The sequence below is a fragment of the Papaver somniferum genome, unplaced genomic scaffold (genome assembly GCF_003573695.1).
Source record: "Papaver somniferum cultivar HN1 unplaced genomic scaffold, ASM357369v1 unplaced-scaffold_99, whole genome shotgun sequence".
NCBI classification, from domain to species: Eukaryota; Viridiplantae; Streptophyta; class Magnoliopsida; order Ranunculales; family Papaveraceae; genus Papaver; species Papaver somniferum.
Window position 1 is genome coordinate 6,792,070 of NW_020653081.1, and position 22,433 is coordinate 6,814,502.

At 36.2% G+C, this 22,433-nt stretch overlaps 3 protein-coding genes and 1 pseudogene across 3 annotated transcripts; 1 reads left to right on the plus strand and 3 right to left on the minus strand.

Annotated features, from left to right (window-relative positions):
• Nucleotides 1-2,135: 2,135 nt before the first annotated feature.
• LOC113346280 (magnesium transporter MRS2-F-like) lies at nt 2,136-6,683 on the plus strand (the record flags this gene model as incomplete). Its single annotated transcript, XM_026589827.1, has 5 exons — nt 2,136-2,744; nt 3,879-4,007; nt 4,668-4,819; nt 5,769-5,901; nt 6,096-6,683. Coding segments are annotated over 5 exons (1,329 nt in total), but the record flags the coding sequence as incomplete, so codon positions are not given.
• A 1,396-nt stretch (nt 6,684-8,079) lies between these two features.
• LOC113346319 lies at nt 8,080-10,376 on the minus strand. Its single transcript, XM_026589861.1, has 2 exons — nt 9,617-10,376; nt 8,080-8,794 (listed from the first exon to the last, which is right to left on the minus strand). Exons 1-2 carry the CDS (start codon nt 9,969-9,971, stop codon nt 8,391-8,393), a joined length of 759 nt encoding a protein of 252 aa, XP_026445646.1. The 5' UTR covers nt 9,972-10,376; the 3' UTR covers nt 8,080-8,390.
• A 1,132-nt stretch (nt 10,377-11,508) lies between these two features.
• LOC113346511 (long chain acyl-CoA synthetase 9, chloroplastic-like) lies at nt 11,509-17,786 on the minus strand. Its single transcript, XM_026590060.1, has 12 exons — nt 17,544-17,786; nt 16,267-16,763; nt 15,927-16,007; nt 15,167-15,436; nt 14,600-14,731; nt 14,299-14,472; nt 13,964-14,193; nt 13,353-13,470; nt 12,727-12,858; nt 12,469-12,603; nt 12,184-12,390; nt 11,509-11,949 (listed from the first exon to the last, which is right to left on the minus strand). The coding sequence occupies exons 2-12, from the start codon at nt 16,708-16,710 to the stop codon at nt 11,776-11,778; spliced, it is 2,097 nt and encodes a 698-aa protein (XP_026445845.1). The 5' UTR covers nt 16,711-16,763; nt 17,544-17,786; the 3' UTR covers nt 11,509-11,775.
• A 413-nt stretch (nt 17,787-18,199) lies between these two features.
• On the minus strand, nt 18,200-21,031 carry LOC113346512 (annotated as a pseudogene).
• Between the last annotated feature and the right edge of the window lie 1,402 nt (nt 21,032-22,433).

Below are 22,433 nucleotides of genomic sequence, written 5' to 3' on the forward strand. Positions count from 1 at the left end.
ATATAGTTGATTTATTTGTTGATGTTAAAGCCTCTGTTATAGCCAACTCGCTGCTATTTTATCACTAGAGTTGGTGGATGAAGTTGTATAGAGTTTCTTTAACAAAAGCTTGATGATATGGAAGGTTGGGTATACCGGGTTACTTGACCATCTTATGACCTACCACAAACAACAATTCTAATCTCATATCGGTTGTTACTTGAGAACTTTTGCGAGCTCAATTACCAACCATTCTATTGTAGATGCACTTTTCTATGTCCCCCATCAAATAATTCCTGAAAAGACCAAGAAAGACAAAATGATGTCAATTTTTCAATTTACTAATCAACAAAATATTAATAATGAATTGCAGATGCCTATCCAGGGAACATCCCAAAATAAATGACACTGACAATCATTTGTGTAAATGAATAATTGGTAAGTATATATAGTTAAAATTGAGTTTACCATGAGCAAGTCATTAATCTCTAGGTTGTTGAAATTAAAATTGAGCTTTCATTCATTTTTGATCCTAACGATTAAGATAGTAATCATGATCACATTTTCATTTTTCGAAAGTGTTATTTACTTTTAAACATACTTAGCATAAAGCTAGCTGACATCGTCTTTTAACACAAAAAACAACGCTAACAAATCCACAGTACCACAAATAAAAGAAACATTCACCAGCAATTCTCCAATCACATGTCACCACACTAAGTTAGAGGTAATTTTATCCATAATTGAAGTTCATTTCTATCTTGCCCTTTTAATCTTAACACCTTATGGTTAGGTTTACTAAGTCATATATATCAAAAACCAACAAAGAGACAACTGTGGTTAGGTAAGAACTGCTTACAGTTCACATGTACATAATTCATGTTTATAGAGTCAACTCAGCAAAAAAGCAAGATAACATGGTAGCATATATGAGCAAACATTTCAGTAAAACATTACAAAATTTGTCATGTACCTAACATTTTCAAACAATGAGGTTGTGTAAATCAAAAGGAATCAGTGTGAATCGGGCATAATAATACTTCGAATAGAGTTTTTGATGCTGCAGATTGTTGTTGTTCTAGTATCCAGTGATGATGTTGCTGAAACAACGTGATCGAGTCGTTAGAAAAAGAGATTGAGTAGCCGAAATTGAGAGGCCTAAATTTTTTGAGGAAGCTATTGTAGTTGTAGTGTGATTGAAGCACAATATATCCAGAGATTTTCCTTATACCCAATGAGAGACAATCATTCCCATCATTCAAAATCCACAAAAACAGGGAAAATCAAACAACACAAACCCTGTAAATAAAAACTAAAACCAGAAGCTCAAAACCTAAAAACATTTAGAAAGAAGTAAGAGAGGAAGAAAATATCGTTTTTTATAATGGTCCATTCAGATAGGCGCTCAAAGGTTTTATGTTTCTCTCATTGCTCCGGAGAAAAAAGAGAAAGAGGTGTTTTCGAAAAAAAAAATAGTTGGACATAAATTCACCGATCCCACTAGACGCGGGATAAAAAGGAGTCCAAATCTGTTTACACTCCTTTAACGAGTGTATATTTCACATATTCTTCTGATTGGTTGATTATTTAATTGATGACCCCATTATTTTCGTTACATAACTCTCTAAATTAAATTAAGGATAGAGATTAAAATGTGAAATATACACTCGTTAAGGAGCGTGCAAGAATTCGCACTCGATAAAAAGTATTGTCTTGATGCGGGAAAGAAGATGATCGCCCCTCGTACCATAGATTAGCATGGGATACATCTGGTGTGAAGCATGGATGGGCGCCACAACACTCCCTCTCCCTTTTTCTCTGTCCCGCATTCGGCCATCCCTAAATTTTCCCAACCACTCTGTTACCAGTTCAAGAGAGAGCAACAAAACAGAACCGATGACACTCTCCACGAAGCTCCCGCCAAAAATAGAAATCTCAAACCTAACGTTCCAGGCAGAGAATATAAATGGTCCCTATTAATAAAATAAACCCTAATATAAAAAGAAGCCAGATTCCGTGACCGGTTTGAGTCAACCGCATAAAATAACTTTCGCCAATTTCCACCATCCAAATCTAAAGAAATAATAAGAAATCCCTAGAAATTCAAAATCCCGAGTTCCCGACGATCCCTAAGAAACAGAAGAACAAATGCATGATCACAGAGGAGGTACAACACCACCACCGCACCACCACCACCGCACCACCAACAACCACCACCGCCACACCAACAACCAAGAAGAAAAGGGGCTGGAATCAGATCATGGTTAGTAGTATCAGATTCAGGGAAATCACATGTAGAAGAAGTAGGGAAACATCCAATTATGAGAAGAACTGGTTTACCAGCGCGTGATTTAAGAATTCTCGATCCAGTTCTTTCATATCCATCAACAATACTTGGTAGAGAAAAAGCTATTGTTGTTAATTTAGAACATATCAAAGCGATTATTACCGCTACTGAAGTATTTGTATTGAATTTTAAAGATCCTGTTGTTTCTCCTTTTGTTCATGATCTTGAACAAAAGGTTTCTGGTAATGAAAACCCTAATAAAGCTGTTACTGAGGAGGAATCACCAAATGTTAATGAGGAGGAAGGATTGAGGCAGTTTAGGTATTCATTTCGTAATTCACCTGCTAAGAATGGTGATGATAATGCGGCAAAGGGACTGGTAGATGCGCCGAAGACGGGTGGGCCTGTGGTTTTGCCTTTTGAGTTTAAAGCGCTTGAAGTTTGTCTTGAATGTGCTTGTAAGAGTCTTGAAACTGAGGTATATTTGCTTTGGTTACTTATTGCTTATACATTGTGTTATTATCTCACTTATAATGCTGTGTTGATTGTTCGTTGACAATGGTTAGGGAACAAACAATGCTGTTTGCACATTTAGGTCATTGTTTCATTGCCAAGTGTGGGACATTTGTTTTAGAGTATTGTTGTTGTAACCATGGTTTTAGATTTTGGTTCTTCCGGTTTCGCCTATGGACTGGTTCTGCGCCTGGACATGCATACATTGTTCTGGGTATGCTCCAACTTTTCAATAAGAACTGTAATTTTTTCTACAGTAGGAAGTATAATGTATAGTCCTAGTGATATACCATTGCGTCAGAATTTTTAACATGCTAATTCGTTTAGTTATTTATTTGGATTCTGATATTGTACTTAACCATCAATTTGAACTGTACTTAAATGTGGTTTATTGGCATTAAACTCTACTAATTTCATGTCACCGGAGCCTATGCCTCTCACCAATGTTCTGCTATTACATTTGGGAGTTGTAGGAGAAACCCTTGAACTAGTAAATTGCCTTACGTGAAAAGCAAACTTTGGTAGTTAGAACCTATTTGAAAAAACTTCAGAGTAGAGAATTACTGATACGATGGATATGTACTTCCTGAAAAATGTCAAAATCCTGAAAGATCTAAACTCTGAAGGCTTGAAGGCAAAGAACATGTCACAATAACAACAATCCTGGAAATTGGTGATGAACCACAATGTGTTTCTAAATGCTTAATGCCTTAGTTGATAATTTCCTGAATAGAATAGTAGCTACCACAACTGAGTTGTGGCCACGAAAAGAAACCAATGACTTTTAGTAACCATTGGTCCAATAATCTAAACTATAGCGTGGTAAGCTTGGACCCTCTTGCTTCTTGGATCCAATATAAGACACCAAGTAAGTAGTAGGAGATGGTAGATGATCTGCTTATATGCCGGTAGATACATGTGAGAAGATTTAAAAGTCCTGTCATGTCTGCTCCACTGGATATAAATAAACAGTTATTTTTTGTTGTCTCCATTAAGTAATGAGGTAAACACTGTCGAATTTGCCTTCACAAGTTTCTTGGGTTTGTAAAAACTAGAAGTTTGCTATTATCTCTGAATGTTTCCTGGTTTATTTGCCCAGACATCCACACTGGAACAAGAAGCATATCCAGCGTTAGATGAGTTGACCTCTAAAATCAGTACGCTTAACCTCCAACGTGCTAGACATATAAAGAGTCGTCTAGTTGCAGTGTTTGGACGTGTGCAAAAGGTAAGTTATTTTCTGTGTTTCATTATATGTAAGAGTAAATAATGAGTAGCATGTATCGTTTCTGTCGTTGAAGTATGGCTTAAAAACCGGTTGAAATTAATTGAAACTTTCTCAATAATTTGGATTTTGGCAGCTATTAATTAGTCCTTGAAATTCGACTCTAAAACTGAAGCACAAACTCATTATTTTATATTTCATAAGTAGCTTTTGTTCGAACCATTACACCTCTGTTTGATCCTAAACAGAAAACTGTACCCTCTCTTTGATCCCGAATTTCAAGATGTTGTCTCCTGTCCCAGGTGAACATTAGTAGAATCACACTCCATAATTGATTAATATCCTCAAACGGGTTTCTTTCATGAAAACATGTACTCAAACTAGGTGATGCAAATGAAAAAGGAAAACTTATTTCGTTCTGAATTGCTGTTAGATACTTTGCACCTTAAAACAGTAAGGCTGAAGTAAAAATATTGAGCACTTCCATAAATGTGATCCTTGGACCTTGACCACTTTTTTTGAATCTCTTTTAGTGACTAAAATTCAAGTTACGATCGAAGTTATACCAGGGCATTTTTTTTAATTTTTGCACCATTCAATTTTTCACATATACCGCCCAATTCAGAAATACACTTCCCCCTTTCTAACTCTTTACCTTTTCAGGTTCGAGATGAACTTGAAAACTTGCTGGATGATGATATGGATATGGTTGAGATGTATTTGACAGAGAAGCTTGTACATTTGGGGTCCGAAGAAGCTGCTTCAAAGGATGATAATGAAATAAACAATGATGAATTTGAGTCAGACAATGAAAGGTAAGTCATTACGCTCGCTCATTTAAGCGATGTGTAGCCACACTATTACCAATATTCATAACACGTCTGGTTCTTAATTGGTGACGTCCTACAATTGACCATACATTCACTTACTTTCGAGTATGAAGTCATGCCGTGTCCCTGCCTACATGGTGCTTGAGGAGATCCTAGGTTCAAGCTTAGTCCAGTTGCCCTTGATAATATGTGAGTTTAAGGATTGAACTTTAAGCTCCACCCAATTAATGTAGAAATTACAGTGTGCAAACATCCAAGCTCTGATACCACTCTGTCATGACGACTCACCCTACTATGTCTTCCATTATTCTCCCCACTTTAGACTTCAGTCGAAATACAGGGCTTAGTGTTGGCCGTAAGGCCTAAGTGCAAGTCAACTCTCCTAGAGAGCAGTGGCAGTGTATGAGTGGAAGGCAGATATAGGTGAGTCACTCTTCTAAATTGTTGGATTTTGAAGAATATGTCTTTATTTATTTGGTGAGATCGTCATTGGCTTATTGTCCATGGTTTCAAACTTTAGAGATTATCACTTAAGGGGTCACATGTCATGAATATGGTTTAGATGGCGATCAGCAGTATCTATCTCTTCCATTATATTCTTCAACCATCTTTTATTTAATTTTAATGTACTTTCTCATTGTTATTATGTACAAGAATGGCAAGTACATATCAAGTCATTGCTCTTTGTATGAAGCCGACTTTGGTGGAATCTTGACCTGTCTTCATTATTAATTGATTACATAGGTTAGAAATATCCTACTCCATTTCCTGTCAGAATGCTCATGTACCTCAAGTAAATGATTTACTCGTTCAATCTTTTAATTGGTCATGTTTCTGTGTCGTGATTGACCATCATACTTTACCGTTGTTAAACGATTTTAAAAGAAATATTGTACAAACATTGTCTTATTCTTAGTGCCGTTTTCACTTTCAGTGATGATGATGATGAATCGCAGAGCAACAAGAGCAGTATGCTAACTGGTTTTAAGCCAAATGTTGAAGAGTTGGAGATGCTTTTAGAAGCTTACTTTGCACAGATAGAAGGAACATTAAACAAACTATCAACTGTATGTTATCACTAACTCTTCATTTATTGTCTTTGTCTACTACACTTGACTAGTATGAATATTCCTTTATCTCTGAATTGATATACTTTATTTCCTTCAAACAACAGGCTTATTAGTTTATGTTGAGTTGGTTGGACTGAATATTTCCGATCACTGTTTTTGCTTATCATTTTTTTTTCTTTCTTGAACTGAAGATGAGGGAATACATAGATGACACAGAGGATTACATCAATATAATGCTAGATGACAAACAAAATCAGCTTCTACAGATGGGAGTTTTACTTAGTACAGCGAATTTATTACTGAATGCAGGAATTGTAGTTGTAGGAGTCTTTGGCATGAATGTTCACATCGATCTCTTTGATCCTCTTCCCGGAGAAGACGAGAATAATGCCTCTTCGACAAGGTTTCTGCAAACTACATGTGGTACTTTAGTTGGTTGCCTTATATTATACTTCATTTCCATCTTCTTTGGTAAGAAAAGAGGACTTCTGGAATAAGCAGATTCAACTGAAGGTATGCCTCTTTTAATTCAGCTCTTATCAGTGTAACCATTGCATATTCTTTATTTTTCAATCCTAAGACATGTTCATTGAAGAAAGGCCCAATTTGTACAGTTGAATTCCTTTACGTTTATACATGAAAGTTCCTCTGCCTTCCTTTCCTACCAGTGCTACATCCTTTCCTACAGATATTTTACTTAGACTGGCTGTTGAGTAATTACTAAGAATCCTCTTTCCTGGTGTACAACTGAAAACAATCCTGTACCCTTTTTTCCTTTTTTTTTTGAAGCATATTTTTGGTTGTTGTTTAGCTCTCTTTTTTTTCTTTTCTTTTAAAAGAGAAAGTGTTGTACTTTAGCTCCAATTGCGCTTTTTTTGTGACTTGAAACACCCATGGGAGGGCTTGTTGGCATTAAGTTTTTTGCTTGGCTATACCCAAACCTGGATGTTATAGAGAGGAAAACAGAAACGTGCACTGAATTAAAATATCCAGAGTTTTTTAAAAGTTCTTTCTTTTAAAGTCGAGATTTCCAATTTAGCTTGCACCATTTCTACCTTTTCTTTTTTCCCTTTACTTTTCAGTCAAGACTAAGAGGGCAATAGGCTAGTGGTCAAGGCTGAGAGGGTAGTTAATTACTTGATTAGAAGTTGGTCCAACTCTATATCCCTCAATAGTGCAATGATATTGTTCTTACTTATCCTCAAAATGTTGATCTTATATTGTGGAGTTTCATATCAAAAGGTAAAGCGTTAACATCAAGAGATTTCTGAAATGCTCTTTCCCTGCATGGAAGCTGGACGCGACTATCTTGAAGTTCTAGTTTGAATTTGGGTTGAACCTCCTTTCTTATTCTGGCTGCTGATCATTATTAAATCCACTTTCCTTGGTGTACAAACAGTCCTGGTCCCGGCTATCTGCTTTTTTAACTTCGGTTGTTGTGGTTTTGCTCCTTTTATTTAGAAGAGAACGAGTTTCCTGCTTTAGCTTTCGATTATCTTTTTGTGATCTGAAACACCACCGGAGGGCTTGCTGTCGTTCACTTTTTTGCTCGCAACACCAACGTGAGCATACAGAGGAAAACAGAAAAGTGCACTTGGAGTTCCTCATGTGGTTTTTACAGTTCGGGAGTTCCAATTTAGCTTGCACCATTTCTACATTCCGTCTCTTTTTCCCCCTCCCTTTGCCAGTTTGCCTTACTTTTTAGTCAAGGCTGGAGGGCAGTTGTGTTAGAACTAGAAGTTGGCTCCACACTCTATCAACACTCTATCAACACTCTTTCCCTCTAGAGAGCAATGATATTGTTCTCACGTATCCTCAAAAACATTGAACTCAAACGTGGTGTTTCTTTCATATCGAAAGGTAAAGCATCAACATCAAGAGATCCCATCTGAACTCTGAAATGTTCTTTTCCTACATTGGATAGGACATCTTGAATTCGTTTGAATTTGGTTTGAAGTTTGAACGTTGGTGTTATCCCAACCGTGTTCCCACGCCACGAATAAAAAAACATATCTAAAAGCTGAACCTATTTATTGAGACGACATTGATAAGTCAAGTGCACAGTAAACAAAATCCAAATCTATCATTATTCCTTTGATTGACTGATTGACAGCAGCATATTGATTTGATTGATGATTTAAAGCTTTTAAAAAATTCAGATGAAATAAACCATACTACACTAATCAAAAGAGATTTATAAATAAAAAGATGACCTTTCTCTTTTGACTCTTTGCTGCCTTCTTCTTTTTCAATAATGTTATATAGCTTTACAGTATGACATTGGAAGGAAGTGGAACCTAACCCTAACACACACACCACAAGGAAAGTGGGGCTAAGCTTGAAGAAAAACAAATGCTAACAGAAAGAAGAAGAAAAAAGTGTGAAAAAAGACAAGTATTACAACGTCTTCTTATGCCACCCATTTTGTTTTCCCCCTTTGCCAAAAGATGGTCCAATATTTTCATCACAAGTCATTATAGCTCTCTTTATCTCCTCTTTGTTAGGGTTCTTATCCAATTTCCTTTCCTCATCTTAGCACCCCCACTATTGTTGATCATCACATGGTTGACATTAGTTTTGTTACTACTAGTTGATGATCTTTTCTTCCATCTCATGATCTGAAATAACTGGCCAATACGTTTACGCCACTTAAGCACCGCATGTGACTTCACATGCTCTACCACACTACTACTATTATTCTTGTTGATACTGCTAGTAGTTGTTGTTGTTGATGGCAATCTTATATCCTGGTTCTTAGCACTGATTCTTGTTTGCTCCTTGTTGGTTAAGTTGATAGACAATTTTTCAAGGTTTTCTTCCTTTGCATTCTTTGTCCCCTTATCCCATGATACTACTTCATTGTCTTGGAACTTGATTGAGATGAATGAATCTGCAAATATTTAAAAAACAACACGAGTTTAATTCAAATCTCCATCATTAAAAAATAAGAATAGTTATGAATTCCATCAAAATCTATTTATTATATTGTGCAAATTACCTAGGCAGCACTACAAGAAAATGATAACTTTTTGGGTCCAATTCTAGATACAAAAACCATTTGACCCAAAGTTAGTTTTGGTTCCTGGTCAGTGGGGGGGGGGGGGGGGGGGGGGGGGGGGGGGGGGGGGAATAGGCATAATAACAACAGCTCCCCAAGAGATTTGGCAAAGAGTGGTTATCATTTTCAAGTGTAGTTGGTCTGAAATGGTGGTGAAAAGATCTTCGCCAAAAAAATCACCTAATAAAGTCATAAAGTCACATTTATAACCACTTTTGGTCCCACACGCAAGCAAGGTATAAGAAGAATATATGCAAGAGAAAGAAAAGAAAAGATTTTGGCAAGGATATCGGACATATCTAACGATTATATGGACAGGTACGCATGATCATCACCAGTACTCTATACCCATCAAAAAAACAGTAAAAAACACTCCACTTGATTGCAAAATCTTCACATTCAAGCAATATATTATCAATTGATTGAACCCCATTTGATGATAACTAGATCTCTTTTCATAACTTGAAATGGAAAAGAAATATTTCTCCAAGATTTTGAAGGTATTATGTGCACATCATGCAAAGTAAAAGCTACAAAAATCTTTAAATTATAGTCATAATCATCATTTCTGTTTCTTTTTTTGCTTCTAGCATAATCAAACCAAATCATAAGAGATTAACAAAAACATAAAAATAAATAAAGGACTAGTAGTACCTTCTTGGCTGGTTGATTCATAACCTTGGCAATCAGCATCAACAACATGGAAATTGTCCGATGACTTGCGGAACTCGAGATGCCGGTGAAGGAAAGACCTTAAAGCGAATATTTTTAATGCAAGGACAGATTTATTCCTGTGATGGACATTGTTAGAAGTGGCAGTACTGGTTTCATGATGAACAGTTGATGATGATTCTTTGTAATAAGGAATGAAGTTATCAAGACTTCCTTGTTTTGAAGCTAATATGACGAGTCTCTCTTTCAAGCAAAGCGGACATATTCCTATAATGGCTTGCTTTGGATGAAAATCACATAATGGTGAGTTTTCTTCCCTGTGGCGGTAGTTGTTCATGTTGAATAGATATGGCTGGCTTACTCAAATTGCTTTAGGTGAATTAGATGTTTGTTGCGGAGAAGATGAATGTTTCAGGGAGATATAAAGATGTTTTTGGAAGAAGGAGATAGAGAGAGAGATGGGATTTTGGAGATGTGAAAATAAATAATGGCAAGGCATGAGATCCACCTAGAATATAAACTCCTTTCCATATTTTAGTATATATTTTATTTATTTATATTTAGTATCGTTTTACACCCCTTTAAAAGCACCCCATGGAAATCTGTCAGAGATGACTGAAGAGTGGAGACCGAGCATCTTCATAGTTCATAGGTTTACTGTAACTTGTTGGACTTAGGTCGTCTCTAAATGTTTTAGGCCTTAGGGACTCGAGGTGAGCTTATGCCCTGTAAACTACAGACTGACCTAATGGCAAGTTGACAACTGACCTAGACTTCATTAAAGATCATCATTGGCTTCGGCCTCCTCTGGCAAAATCAACCCCAGATCTAAAGGTGATGACAAATGTGCATAGCAATCCAGAAATAGAAAACAAGAAGTTAGTTTAGGTATGAAAATTCCGAATAACTTCTAGATGCAGAAAGGACTCTGAAAGATACGGAAATTCAAGAAATAATTAGAGGTCTATCTAGAGACACTGAAAACTCTAAGTTTGGGGGTGATTATCACTTCCCTAGTGCCTTACCTTTAACTCTCGGAAAGTCCCCACACTTAGGACTTGATATCTGTGCCTCAAGGTTTCCCCTCTGCCTGACATCTAAAAAACAAGAAGGTACCACTTCAAAAGTGATGCAGTACTTGTATCCTTGGATGCTGTTCTACGCGAACTTAAAAAAGTGATGTACTGGATTGAGGATTATCCGCATGGTCATCTAAGCATGTGCTAAATTTGTGAAGAATTCTTTTTTGTATTACTGTAATCAATCACTGTCTGCAAATTAAGAGTTAATCAGACAAAGAACTTTCCATACGTTTTTATTTTTGTTTTTCGTTTCAATTCTTTACTTATTTTCTTTTAAACCTTCACAGGTATCGTGTAATAAACAAATGCGGCCGATTCTTTATCAAATTCCAAGCATAGAATTCCAAGCATATAACCTTGATACTCCGTAATAGTTATGTCTTGGCCCCCCCTTTGGTGATCATAAACCTAAAAGAGAAGAACATTTGATTATCTATTAGGAAGATATATTCCCTTCCACTTTCTCAACCACCATTGATGTCCAACAAAGTCCATTGTTGGCCCAATCGGCCAACAAAAAGTGTTAGTAGGCTATCACATGGGGGAGAGAGACCCTTACGTGTAGTGTACCCCTTTCAATCGATGATTCGGACAATATTTAGTTTAAGGAGTTGATATCCGTTCATATATATAAACACTTAAACAGTATAACAATAGTTAGAATAAGAAATGTCTGAATTCCTGGCTAGACAAAGATACCAGCATATTAGGAATTTAGGACCCTTATGGCACATTTAACAGTTCATAGCCCACTGAGACAAAGATAGACCAGAGATAAATGCAAACCCAAAAGATCGAAGGAACAATTTTCGTGCCGAATACTCAAACCAGAGAACCAACTTTCATACCGAAAAACAACAAGTAAAAAAGCAGAGAAATTTAAGTGATTGAGACGGAATATTGGGAAAATTGGGAAAGTAAGTATTTTCAGAAGGACAGAAGAAAAAGAAACAGATCCTTTCCTAACTTTTACCTGAAAGACCGGAAACTTCCCTCCTTGGTGAGGGTGCCTAATTAAGTATTATTTTTACTATAATTATCACATTAGTAAGTGTTTAATCAAGACACAGATGCATAAAAGCTGGAGAGATCCTCAGAGAATTCCTTTTTGATGACTTCTCTCTTGAGTTTTAGAGCTGCAGTGACCAAACCAGATTCAGGAGTCCATGCCTCGGGCAGCAATTTAATTTTTGCTGGTATCTCAAACTTCTCTAAACGACCCTTCTTTGCCGCCTACAAACATACAAGAAAAAACATTACGGGCCGTGATGATTCCAGTTTCGCTTGACAAAGTAAGCACGCACAACAGAAAAAGTAGATGCACATTTCAATTTTCCATTTGGCTAATGAACACCCTCATGTGTTACTCAACAAATTGACAAAAAAATAGAGGGTAGTATATTTCAAAAGCTCTGAAAACATGATCAACAAAGATATAATTCAAAAATTGAGTTGACATATGCACACCTGCACAAGTGATCCATGCACTTCCTTCACGGTTTGTTCTTTCTGACATAAATCTGAGAAACCAGTAAAATCGATGTTGTTCTTTACAGCCCAGTCTTCTATAGCATGTTGCGCAGCTACAACAAGAGCCACACAGTAACTATGGAATGGATCGGCATGCATCATAATATTGTCTACATACGGGCTCACGGAAAGGGCAGCTTCCACCTGTGGAAGAAAATTGAAGTCACAACAGAACCAAGAGGTGGCCTAAAAGAATTATAAACATCCAAAACTACCACCCACCTTTCCAAGGGAAACATATTCTCCATGCTGAAGTTTTACTATGTCCTTTTTGCGATCAATTATCTCAAGGCAGCCATCTGAGTGAAATCGCCCAATGTCTCCAGTGTAAAACCATCTCATTCCTCTCTCATCAACCTGCATATGCATCAACATTATTATTTACCATCCCTCATTTACTTTTCTCTTTGTCCAGTCTTAGTTTCTTCTAGAATGTAATTAATTGTAGTCAATACTCAAGCGATGATGAGGTGATAATACCTTATAAACTTCATTTGTCTTCTGTTCATTTTTGAAGTATCCCTGTGTCACATTGGGACCACCAATAACTATTTCCCCACGAGCCATTGGTGAATCACTTGTTAAATACCCACCTTCAGGCCAGTCAATCAACTGCACAAAGAAACATTATTATTTAATACAAGAGGAGATGCAACTGTCAATAAAATATTTGACTGAAGTCATTAAGTAGGCTAACAAGTGTAAACACGGGTCTTAGAATATAAGTACCTAAAGTAAAACCAAACACTATAGAATAAGATATGAGTAAAGTAACTCAAGTAACAAAAGCCCATTCAGGTTCTCCTTGTATGTGCAACTTATCAATTAGAGAAATCCATTAGTCACAACTTGTGGCAACTTACAAAGTTCCCAAAATCGTTCACTAGTTATATTACGTTGATGCAGAAGGAAAAACTGCAAGTTAATCAGGAAGACCTGAACAGAACTCTTTGAAATGTGATCGCAGCAAGTATAAACTAGTAATAACCTCTCTTTTCCCAGACCACTAGTCATCAGTTAAGAGGTGATGCGCATAAAAGGTTATGACACATTTGTCTAAATACCTTTCTTTTATGGAAAGGAATATATCCACAGTTTTTCTGTACCTTAATATATGAACAAGGAAGTGGAGCACCAACACGGCCAACAGATGTATCGTCGAACTCAGAAAACGTCCCACCAGCACAAGTCTCAGTGAGACCATACCCTTGCCCAATTGGAGATCTGGAAGAAAAAAAATACATGTCACAGAGATAAATAATGCAAGAACCAAGCAAATAAGTCTTTCCAATTACAAGGGCTGTTCGACTATCAACATCGTAAATAATATACTTCAGTTCCACCCGCTAATAGAATTTTGAGACCTCAGCTGTGGTTATCAGGATCACCACCGTACTGATCTTAAGCATTCCACCTAAACCTTTAGATTACTTTTGGGTAGGGAAAAGCATAATTGAAGGACCTGTGTTAGTGATCAGCTAAACTTGCAGGATTTGAACATTGACATTTGTTACAATCAAATTTTCCCTTTGATATTAATGACCTTTTATTTTTATTACAAGTCTAAAGAAACACAGTGAATCAGTTACAGGTAAACAAGTGTGAAATAGTTAATAAGCACAAAAATACGAAGCATGCATCTCGGACAATGATAGATGACCTTTTTATACTATATTTAGTGTATAACTGAACCAGATCCAATATAATGAACACTCACCCGATGCATATATTAATGAATCTTTGTGTATCACCAGAAAGAGGAGCTCCTCCAGAGAGCAGGAAGCGAATGCGTCCACCTAAAATGGCCCGGACCTTTCTGAAAACAAGCATATCCCAAAGCAGCTTCTCGATTCCCCATGCTCCAAACCAACTTCCATTCACTGCTAACATTCTACGCCTATATGCCAAATCAAATAGGGTCTTGGAAAATCCACCCTTTGCATCGACCTGAGAATTACAAAGAGGCATTCATGATAGAGATCTTTTATTACTATTATTTTCGTAAGTTGTTACCTAATTTAACTAAGAAAAATAAGTGTTTTTATCACAAACCTTTTTCCTCACACCATCTCGAACACGATCAAGAATGGCTGGCACTGCAGTCATCACAGTTGCCCCTAACACAGAAGCATCCCCCTTTGTGCCCCTTTTTATCTTGTTTGAAGTATCGGTAAGAGTCAAAGGTGAACCATATCCAATGGAAGATCCAACACCAACCATTAAATTCTACAATAGAAAAATTCAGATTCATAAGAGATATATCTTAGGTTCTAATTTCACTAGCATAGGATGGCTATCTAATTCCTCCAGTCGTACAACATAGAATTCATAAGTAAATGAAGAATCCCTGTACCTCAGCTGCCAATTCAAGAATATGAGCTAGTGGAAGGTATGCCAAGTAGATATCTTTGCTTCCCAGGTCTGGAACAATTGTCATAACAGCAGAAAGAGTAGCTAACACATTTCCATGGGACATCATTACTCCCTGCACGCAGTGTAAAATAACAAAAATGTTTAGCACTGCCAGGGATCAGAAGTAATCAAGTTATTGAACTGTTCCATAGATATTTTGAATTGATATGATCAAAAATTAAAAATAAGTCACTATAAACACAGTTCGAGGGAACTGGCAAGAGGTTTGAATTAAAAATAAGTCACTATAAACACAGTTCGAGAGAACTGGCAAGAGTTAGACTTAATTGGATTGTGCACTTCCTTATACAAGGATGCCTCTACGTAGGATGCCATCCTTCAATTTTTGCAACACATTTTTCTCAGTTGCCAAATTTGTGCATACCAAAGTGATGGAGCAATAAGGAGCACAGATAGAAGTCTGTGCATCTGTATTCAACTGAGAGTTTACTATCTGGAGAGAGGAAGAGAGATGGAAGGAGCAACAAAAAAAAATGCTTCCACCAACCTTTGGCAATCCAGTACTCCCACTGGTATACATTATAACTGCAGTATCAGCTGCTAATGGCAAATCAGCTTCAACAGGATTCTCTCCACCGATTTTCTCCACTTCAGCAAATGAGGTGATTGACCAGCTAGTGCTGCTCTCCACTGATGAGATATCAGATGGAATCCCATCATCTATGAAAATCACACGCTTTACAGTGTCCAGCTGTCCACTTATGTCTGCAAGTTTTTTCAATTCCTTCTTTCCACAAATGACAGTTGAAACTTCTGTCTGAAAACAATAAGAAATATGAAAGCCTCTGAGTACATTCATAATTGTTATACATAAACTATATTAGACTGGATACAGATACAGCGCAAAATCTGCAAAGATGATAGATGTATATCTGGAGAAAAAACGTGGTCCAAGTAACAGTGTCCCCTGACAGAGTAGAGATACTTGCAGAATTTGAATTTAGTATTCCAGGTAACTTTATACTAGCATATGTCACTATATCTTTTAAATATCTAACTAGTGTGGCAGATATTCCAACTGTATCAGATAAACAACTGAAGTAAAAGTTATGTAGCATCCTTGGCACAACCCAAATTCCTCCGACTCCTTAATTCTACATAAGCACACCCAAGCCCAATAAAGTAGTCACACACGCACAGTGCATTATTCTGGCAGGCAGCCATTTAGTTTGTTTCTTCGCAAACAAATAACATTATGCAGGTTCAAAGATCGATAGACATTAAGAGCAAGGGAAATGGATAAGTACCTCATTTAGTGAGTGAGCTAGTGCCTCCTCTCCCAGAGAAGAATATATAGTGACAACTGTGATATTGCGCCTGAAGCATCCCTGTATTAACATCAATGCCATTAATATCTTAGAAGAAGAAAAACTTTACTAAAAGAGTAAGACAAACAAATGCTTTGACCAAATACATCCTAGTATATCATTCAATCTAGAAGTTCTGCATTTATTGTGACTTACAAACGCTGACAAAAAGTTAGCAGCGAGTCATAAAAATATATATGAAACTGATAACTATGACGCAAGATTAGCAACATCATCCATCAAATGTGAGATGCAGGAAAGGCTGAGATGAGATAATAACCTGTAATGCAATAAGCCACTCCGCTTGTGTATCAGCAAAAATCGCTACACGCTCTTCCTTCTGATGCCCGAGCTGTGCTAAACCAGATGAAAAATTGCAGGCAGCTTGAAAAGCTTCCCCGTAGCTTAGCCACTCATAGTTTCCCAGATGAAGCTTCTCGAAAGATCTTCCACCAACCACTTCAGTCTCTCTTGCAATTACCTTTCTGGTTCCTAGTAAATTCCTATCTCTGTACAATTTACAAGAATGCTCAAAAAGATCTGCAAGTGTTAGAATTCCCTCCCATGCTGACTCAACAGGGGAATCGAAACGATGATTTCGAATTGCATATCCAGATTCGCCTCCAACATCAACTGGTAATCCTCTCCGTTTATCTCTTTTTGAATTCCGGAGTAAAATAGAGCACACAAGAGGAACAAGGATTCCAACAGCATACACACTCATTTTCAAGCATATGCTATACTTCCCTCTTGCAGCAAAACTCTTTTGATTGAGATCTTCAGGAAAAAAATAATACTCCGTCAATTAAATGCATATCTAATAATACGGTTAGCAATATCACCAAATCAACAGAATTAATCAAATCAACGGAACTCAAAATCTGGCAAATAAACTTCATCATTGATCAATTCACTAGTAAAACGTGTGTCACTCCTATCTGACTCATACCCACTGACAGACCTTCCAGTAATTGCTAATTATACTCATGCATTACTAATCCTCAATACAAAGCAAGAATAACCAAAAATTCAACCTACCCATACATTCAAATAAAGATAAGTAGTTTCATAACATTTTCAAATTCATGAATGTAAGAAACAAGAAATTATTTATTATTATGTTTTTAATTACATTAAGCATGTTTATCATCGATAACAAGCTACATTACTAGAATTTTCATTCAAATAAACGTTTACCAAATACTTGATGAACTAGTCCTCTTGGCAGTAGAAGGTATAGTAGTACATTGACAGAAGATCTCAAAGTCCTATTCCAAAAAACCTCCCAAATCCTAATCAATTACAGTTAGCTAACTCCAGCTACCAGAATCTAGGTTTCTTTGATACCTAACTCAACCTACATTACTCTAAAACCTCTCGCATTATCACTATTCTACCAAATTTCACTAATTAGCCATTAAAGAAATCTATTATCAAATCCGATCAAAAAAATAATCGAAATATATCAATGCATCACCAAATTGATCAGAATAACATACGATCACAATTACAGATTACGCGTAAATTAAAAGAATTAGAAGTGATTGAAAACCATACCTGAAGAAATAACCAGAGCCCTAAATTAATCTCTGTGAGTTTTGTTTTTATATATAAGAGCAGCAGAGGATGTATGGAAGAGAAAGAGATGGGCGGAGATAACAACAACTAGTTATTGGTTAGGATTTTCAGAACATAATTTCTCTCTCCTTTTTTTATTTGGATTTTCTTGTGAAAGGAGGATTCCTGAACAACTTCTGATTCTGTAAATCTGGTTGTTGGCAATTTTACCCAACTCCCATGATTACGTGTCGGAATCTGGTGATATAATCTAGGGGGATAGTTTAAAGTTTAAACTGACTGGAACCCCAGGGAGTATAAATATACTGCAACACTGAGTCGCGGACAAATTTGATCTTTTTTGAGAACCTGACTCATTAATAAATGACTGACACCCCCGATTCAAGAACCAAATCGTTCGGATCGGTTGGATTTTGTTAGCCAGTCGGGCTGATTTGATGAACAAAACGAGAATGGCTGATCTTGCATCACTTTTGTTTCATAGTTGTTGAGCGAAAACCAATTCTCTTTGCACTTGATAATAAGAGGGACGCAAATTTGTAACCCCCCAAAATGCACTTGACAACAAATGTAAATTTCTCTTAGGTGAAAGCTTCAGAAAGGGGAAGGACTGGGAACAAATTGAATTTGATTTGTTAAACATGTACCAAAGGGCTGTAAAATGTGACCACTTCAAAAGATACGGACCTTTGCGAAAATAAATCAAACTCTGACATGGTCTGATGATCTTATTATCATGAGAAAGCTTGACTCGGGTCTTTTTATTCTTTGATGTGCTATTCTGTGGCACACCGAAGTTACACCAAATCCAAAATACAAATACAACCTAGATGCGTCAAGAAATCTCACCTTTGACCAAAAAGCACTACTTCCTCAATCTGCATATGCAACAAGGTTTGGTTTGAAACCCAAATAACCCCAGTTTAAGGAGTAATTCTTCTGATGGAGGAGCTACTGACCTGCTACGGCCACCTAGCCACCTGTCTCATAAAAGGCCATGGTTGCAAAGTTGCTAATGTTTTATACCAAATTGCTTGACCAACATTAGCCCACTTCTGTGCCCCTATACTAACCATGTCAATCAAGGGAAGAATGTTGAATTCTTGAACAGCGACATCTCAGGCATCAAGCTCTTCAGGGAAGAAATCTAAATCCTTCGGTGGACCTTGACGAAATTTTTCTTGTAGTTTCAACTGCTTGGGAAGAACTAATTCAGTTCTTTCACCCGATGATGAAAAATACCTCTGCAGCACCATCTGGGTTCAAAAGAAATTTTGAAAATCTGAATATTGTATAGTGCGAACTAATAAAATCTCAATACAAAAACTGACATAATATCGTTAAAATGAAAGGTTTCTTGCGCACCATGGCAGCGTATGCATCCTTGCCGAGCAGATTTTTTGACACCCCTAAAGATAAGTTAAGAAAGTTATATTATGTTCAAGATATATTAACATAGTGCACAGGTAGTTTACCAGCTATCATCTTGATACCATATTTGCAACTGCTAAATAAAGAAGGCTATACTACATTATCAGAAAACATGAGTATGCAACGTAAATTGAGATTGGTAGGAAGGTTGCAGAACGTGCTGGTGTACAAGCTAATAACTATTAAATTCAAACTAATTTGAATGCAACACAGAAAGTAATTACATATCAATCATAAAGTCAAGGGCCTCCATTGATGTGCCATATTCATCCTGCAAGAATACTCTCCAACCCCTGTTTATCAATGTAAATGGAAGTTAAAATTCTAAAACAATGCACAGATATATACATAGTAGCAAGTTTATTATTGAAAATTTACAAAAAACACACACACACATTTACATAACTGGCCAAGACACAAAAATAGCTTAAGAAAAACTGTACTGGATGAAACACATACTACAAGTAGATAACATACCACCTTTGGGGTTTTAATATCAATTGCAACTAATACTATTGAGAGATTATCGAACATGTGCATCTTGAGATTTGATATCCACTGAATCAACTGAATGTAGAAAAGTGCAAGACAGAACAGTTAGAAACCAAGAAAGACCCAACTGAGACTGTCACATTGTATCTCGGTAAAAACTGTCATCACTTAGATTGATCGGTCAGTAGGAATTAGAATGCTGAGCGCTGACATGTTTCAAACTCCAGTCATGGGTATCAACACCCAACGATTTTACCACTCTACTACAGAGGCATCTGCGCCAAAACCAGGTCCAGTAGTTTAAAGGTTTGAATTAATGATAATGTCCAATTGCTACAAATCACTTGCATGTAGAAAAGCCCAGGATGCTGGGGAGATAATCTCTCGTTTAGTGGCTTTCATATTAGAACTACAGGACATCATGATTAACTTTTTACTGATTTCTAATCAATACATTTAGTCCTCGTGCACTCGATAGGTTTTGTCAACAGAGGTTGTAACGTTGCACCTGATTGTATTGTAAAAAAATTAGAACGCTTAAACATGATGAAATATGGACAAGCTCCCCAATATATGTAATTACGATCCTGACTAAGGATCCAGACTATGTAAATGTTGATGTTTAATCAGTTATAAATGTTGGTTTTTCTAGTAAAATGAAAAGAAGGGAAGGCCAATGATTTACAGCATGACAACGTCATGTTGACACAACCAACAAAATGCACTGGCAACCTTATCTACAAAATTTTGTTACAAACTATGTGCAAAAGGCAATTACACTAGAAAGTAAAAGGAGTATAAACTCCTAAGTTTGTAATGTTTTTAGCTACAATCTATAAATAACAAATTTGCATAGAATCACCTCTCAGCAGCTCGAACTGCAAACCGTCCAGCAACACTACGAACTTTATTGGATTGCGGTGTCTCCTTCCCATCAGCAGATTTAGGGAGCCCAACAATAAACTCATCAACTTCCTACAATTTATCAAGCACCCATTCAAAACTAACTCAGAAACTTAAATTTAACAGTAATTGAACACAACAAAAATCAATGGTGTGCACCTCTTCTTCTGCAATCTGAAGTAGTCGAAGCTCCAGTTTTTCCCCACGTAACTCCAAAACCTAAACCAGATAACATTAAACCCTAAGATAAAATAAAGTAAGATGACATAGAGAAAGGTAATTGTTTGTTCTATGATTACTTACAGTTAAAGGTCGAATTGTAAAGCCTTTGCTGAGAGCAATCCCAGTACGTGACATTCCAAGGTCTACACCAAAACTGAATCCTCCTCGCCATTGTGGATCGATTTTATGACGTTGGGCATTTGATGGAATAAGAGTATTATCGTCTAAAGAAACTAATGCCCTAATTGAATTTGACATTCTTTTCCCATTCTTAATTGATGGAATTAATATTGCTAATGGTCTTGTTTTCTTATTAATCGGAAGAAAATGAAGAGAAGAGGAGGAGGGTTTTGGGACTGACAAGGAAATTGGAAGCTGGTGCAACATTTCATCCTTGCAGATTTTGAAATCCAAAAGAAAAGAAGATAATAGTAAGAGGGAGAACAAAAGGTACAGCTGTCTGGGGCTCTGCAAAGATGTGGTACGTTGCTATAGGCACCCCACTATACACAAAAAAAAAGGAGAAAAATAATGGGAGCAAGTCCAATAGGACTGGTGTAAAAAAAAGGAATAAAAAGTTTAATGTTAGTTAAATTAGTTTTATATATAAATATATTCTCTGTATAATAACAGAGTTTCAAAGCGTTTTTATTCATCGGAGCTCCACGTTAATTCTCGTTTCTGGCCCATCACCTTCTTTTTTAGTAATAGAATATTAAATTTTAACTAATAGAATAATGTTTTTTCTAAAAATAAAATAATTAAATCTTGAAAAATCTTTTTCTTGCCTCGCATAACACAAAATCTTGAAAATCTCCTAACATGACAATAATATATCAAATCATGATTCCATCATGATAATCAAAACAATAAATCGAATGATCATCACGTGATGAGAAAATGGATCGAATAATCATCACGTGATGAAAAAAATGGATCGAATGATTATCAAGTGTCCAGTGTCCATTGTCCGTTTACATACACAAAAAATGTTATTTTCCTAATTACATCCCCAAACTATCAATTAAATCGAGAAAAAAATAAATTTCAAAAAAAAACCTATTAGCCCGGTCATAAATCTCTATTCTCCAAAACTTGATTGGCCCGGTCATGAATCTCTTTTCTGCAAATCTTTGTTGGTGGTCCTGCACATCACTTAGATTTTTTTAGTAATCTGTATGAATGATTTGGAACAAAAATTATGATTTGAATAAAGCTAATACAAAAAGAAAAAAATTGCGCTAATACAAAACAAACAAGCATTCAAGAAACTATGATTTCCAAAAATTATTTTTCTTAATTTGTTTTTTTATAATTAAAAAAAACATAAAAAATACAAACAAAATCCTTACAGATTATTTTCCTTATTAATTTTTTTTAATTTCATGTTCAGTAGTTGATAATTAATTAAACAAACAAAGAAAACGTAAGCAAAATATTGAAGATATTATTTTCCTTATTAAAAAATATTATTTAATAATTAATACATGATTTCTATAATCTTTATTTCATGGTTACTAATTAATTGCGCCTATTTTGTATGGGATTTTGTTAACGTTAACCAGTTTTTTTTTCCTATTTCATCGTTATATATAATTGTAAAATTTTGCATAATGCTCTCTATATAAGGTACTGCAACAAGGGTGGAATCTCATCGTTCTCCCGGTAGTTTTTTTTCTTTACACACGGTTAGGGTTTTGAATATTAGGGTTTATCAATTTTGCTAAAAAAATAAATAATGGTGGTTATTGCCGGTGGTTATTTTGGTTTTCAGGTACTTGACACCCAAAGAAATCGGGACTTTCTGGCTTTGCTGCGGAC

What these genes read in the sequence shown, in the direction of transcription:
- LOC113346319 (XM_026589861.1), bottom strand. Translation starts at nt 9,971, where the DNA reads ATGAACAACTACCGCCACAGGGAAGAAAACTCACCATTATGTGATTTT. An exon ending in TGAATCAACCAGCCAAGAAG is followed by an intron (nt 8,795 to 9,616) that starts GTACTACTAGTC and finishes AAATATTTGCAG; the next exon opens with ATTCATTCATCTCAATCAAG.
- LOC113346511 (XM_026590060.1), bottom strand. Translation starts at nt 16,710, where the DNA reads ATGAGTGTGTATGCTGTTGGAATCCTTGTTCCTCTTGTGTGCTCTATT. An exon ending in GGAGTACTGGATTGCCAAAG is followed by an intron (nt 14,732 to 15,166) that starts GTTGGTGGAAGC and finishes CACTGCGTGCAG; the next exon opens with GGAGTAATGATGTCCCATGG. An exon ending in TGCATGGATCACTTGTGCAG is followed by an intron (nt 11,950 to 12,183) that starts GTGTGCATATGT and finishes GTATGTTTGTAG; the next exon opens with GCGGCAAAGAAGGGTCGTTT.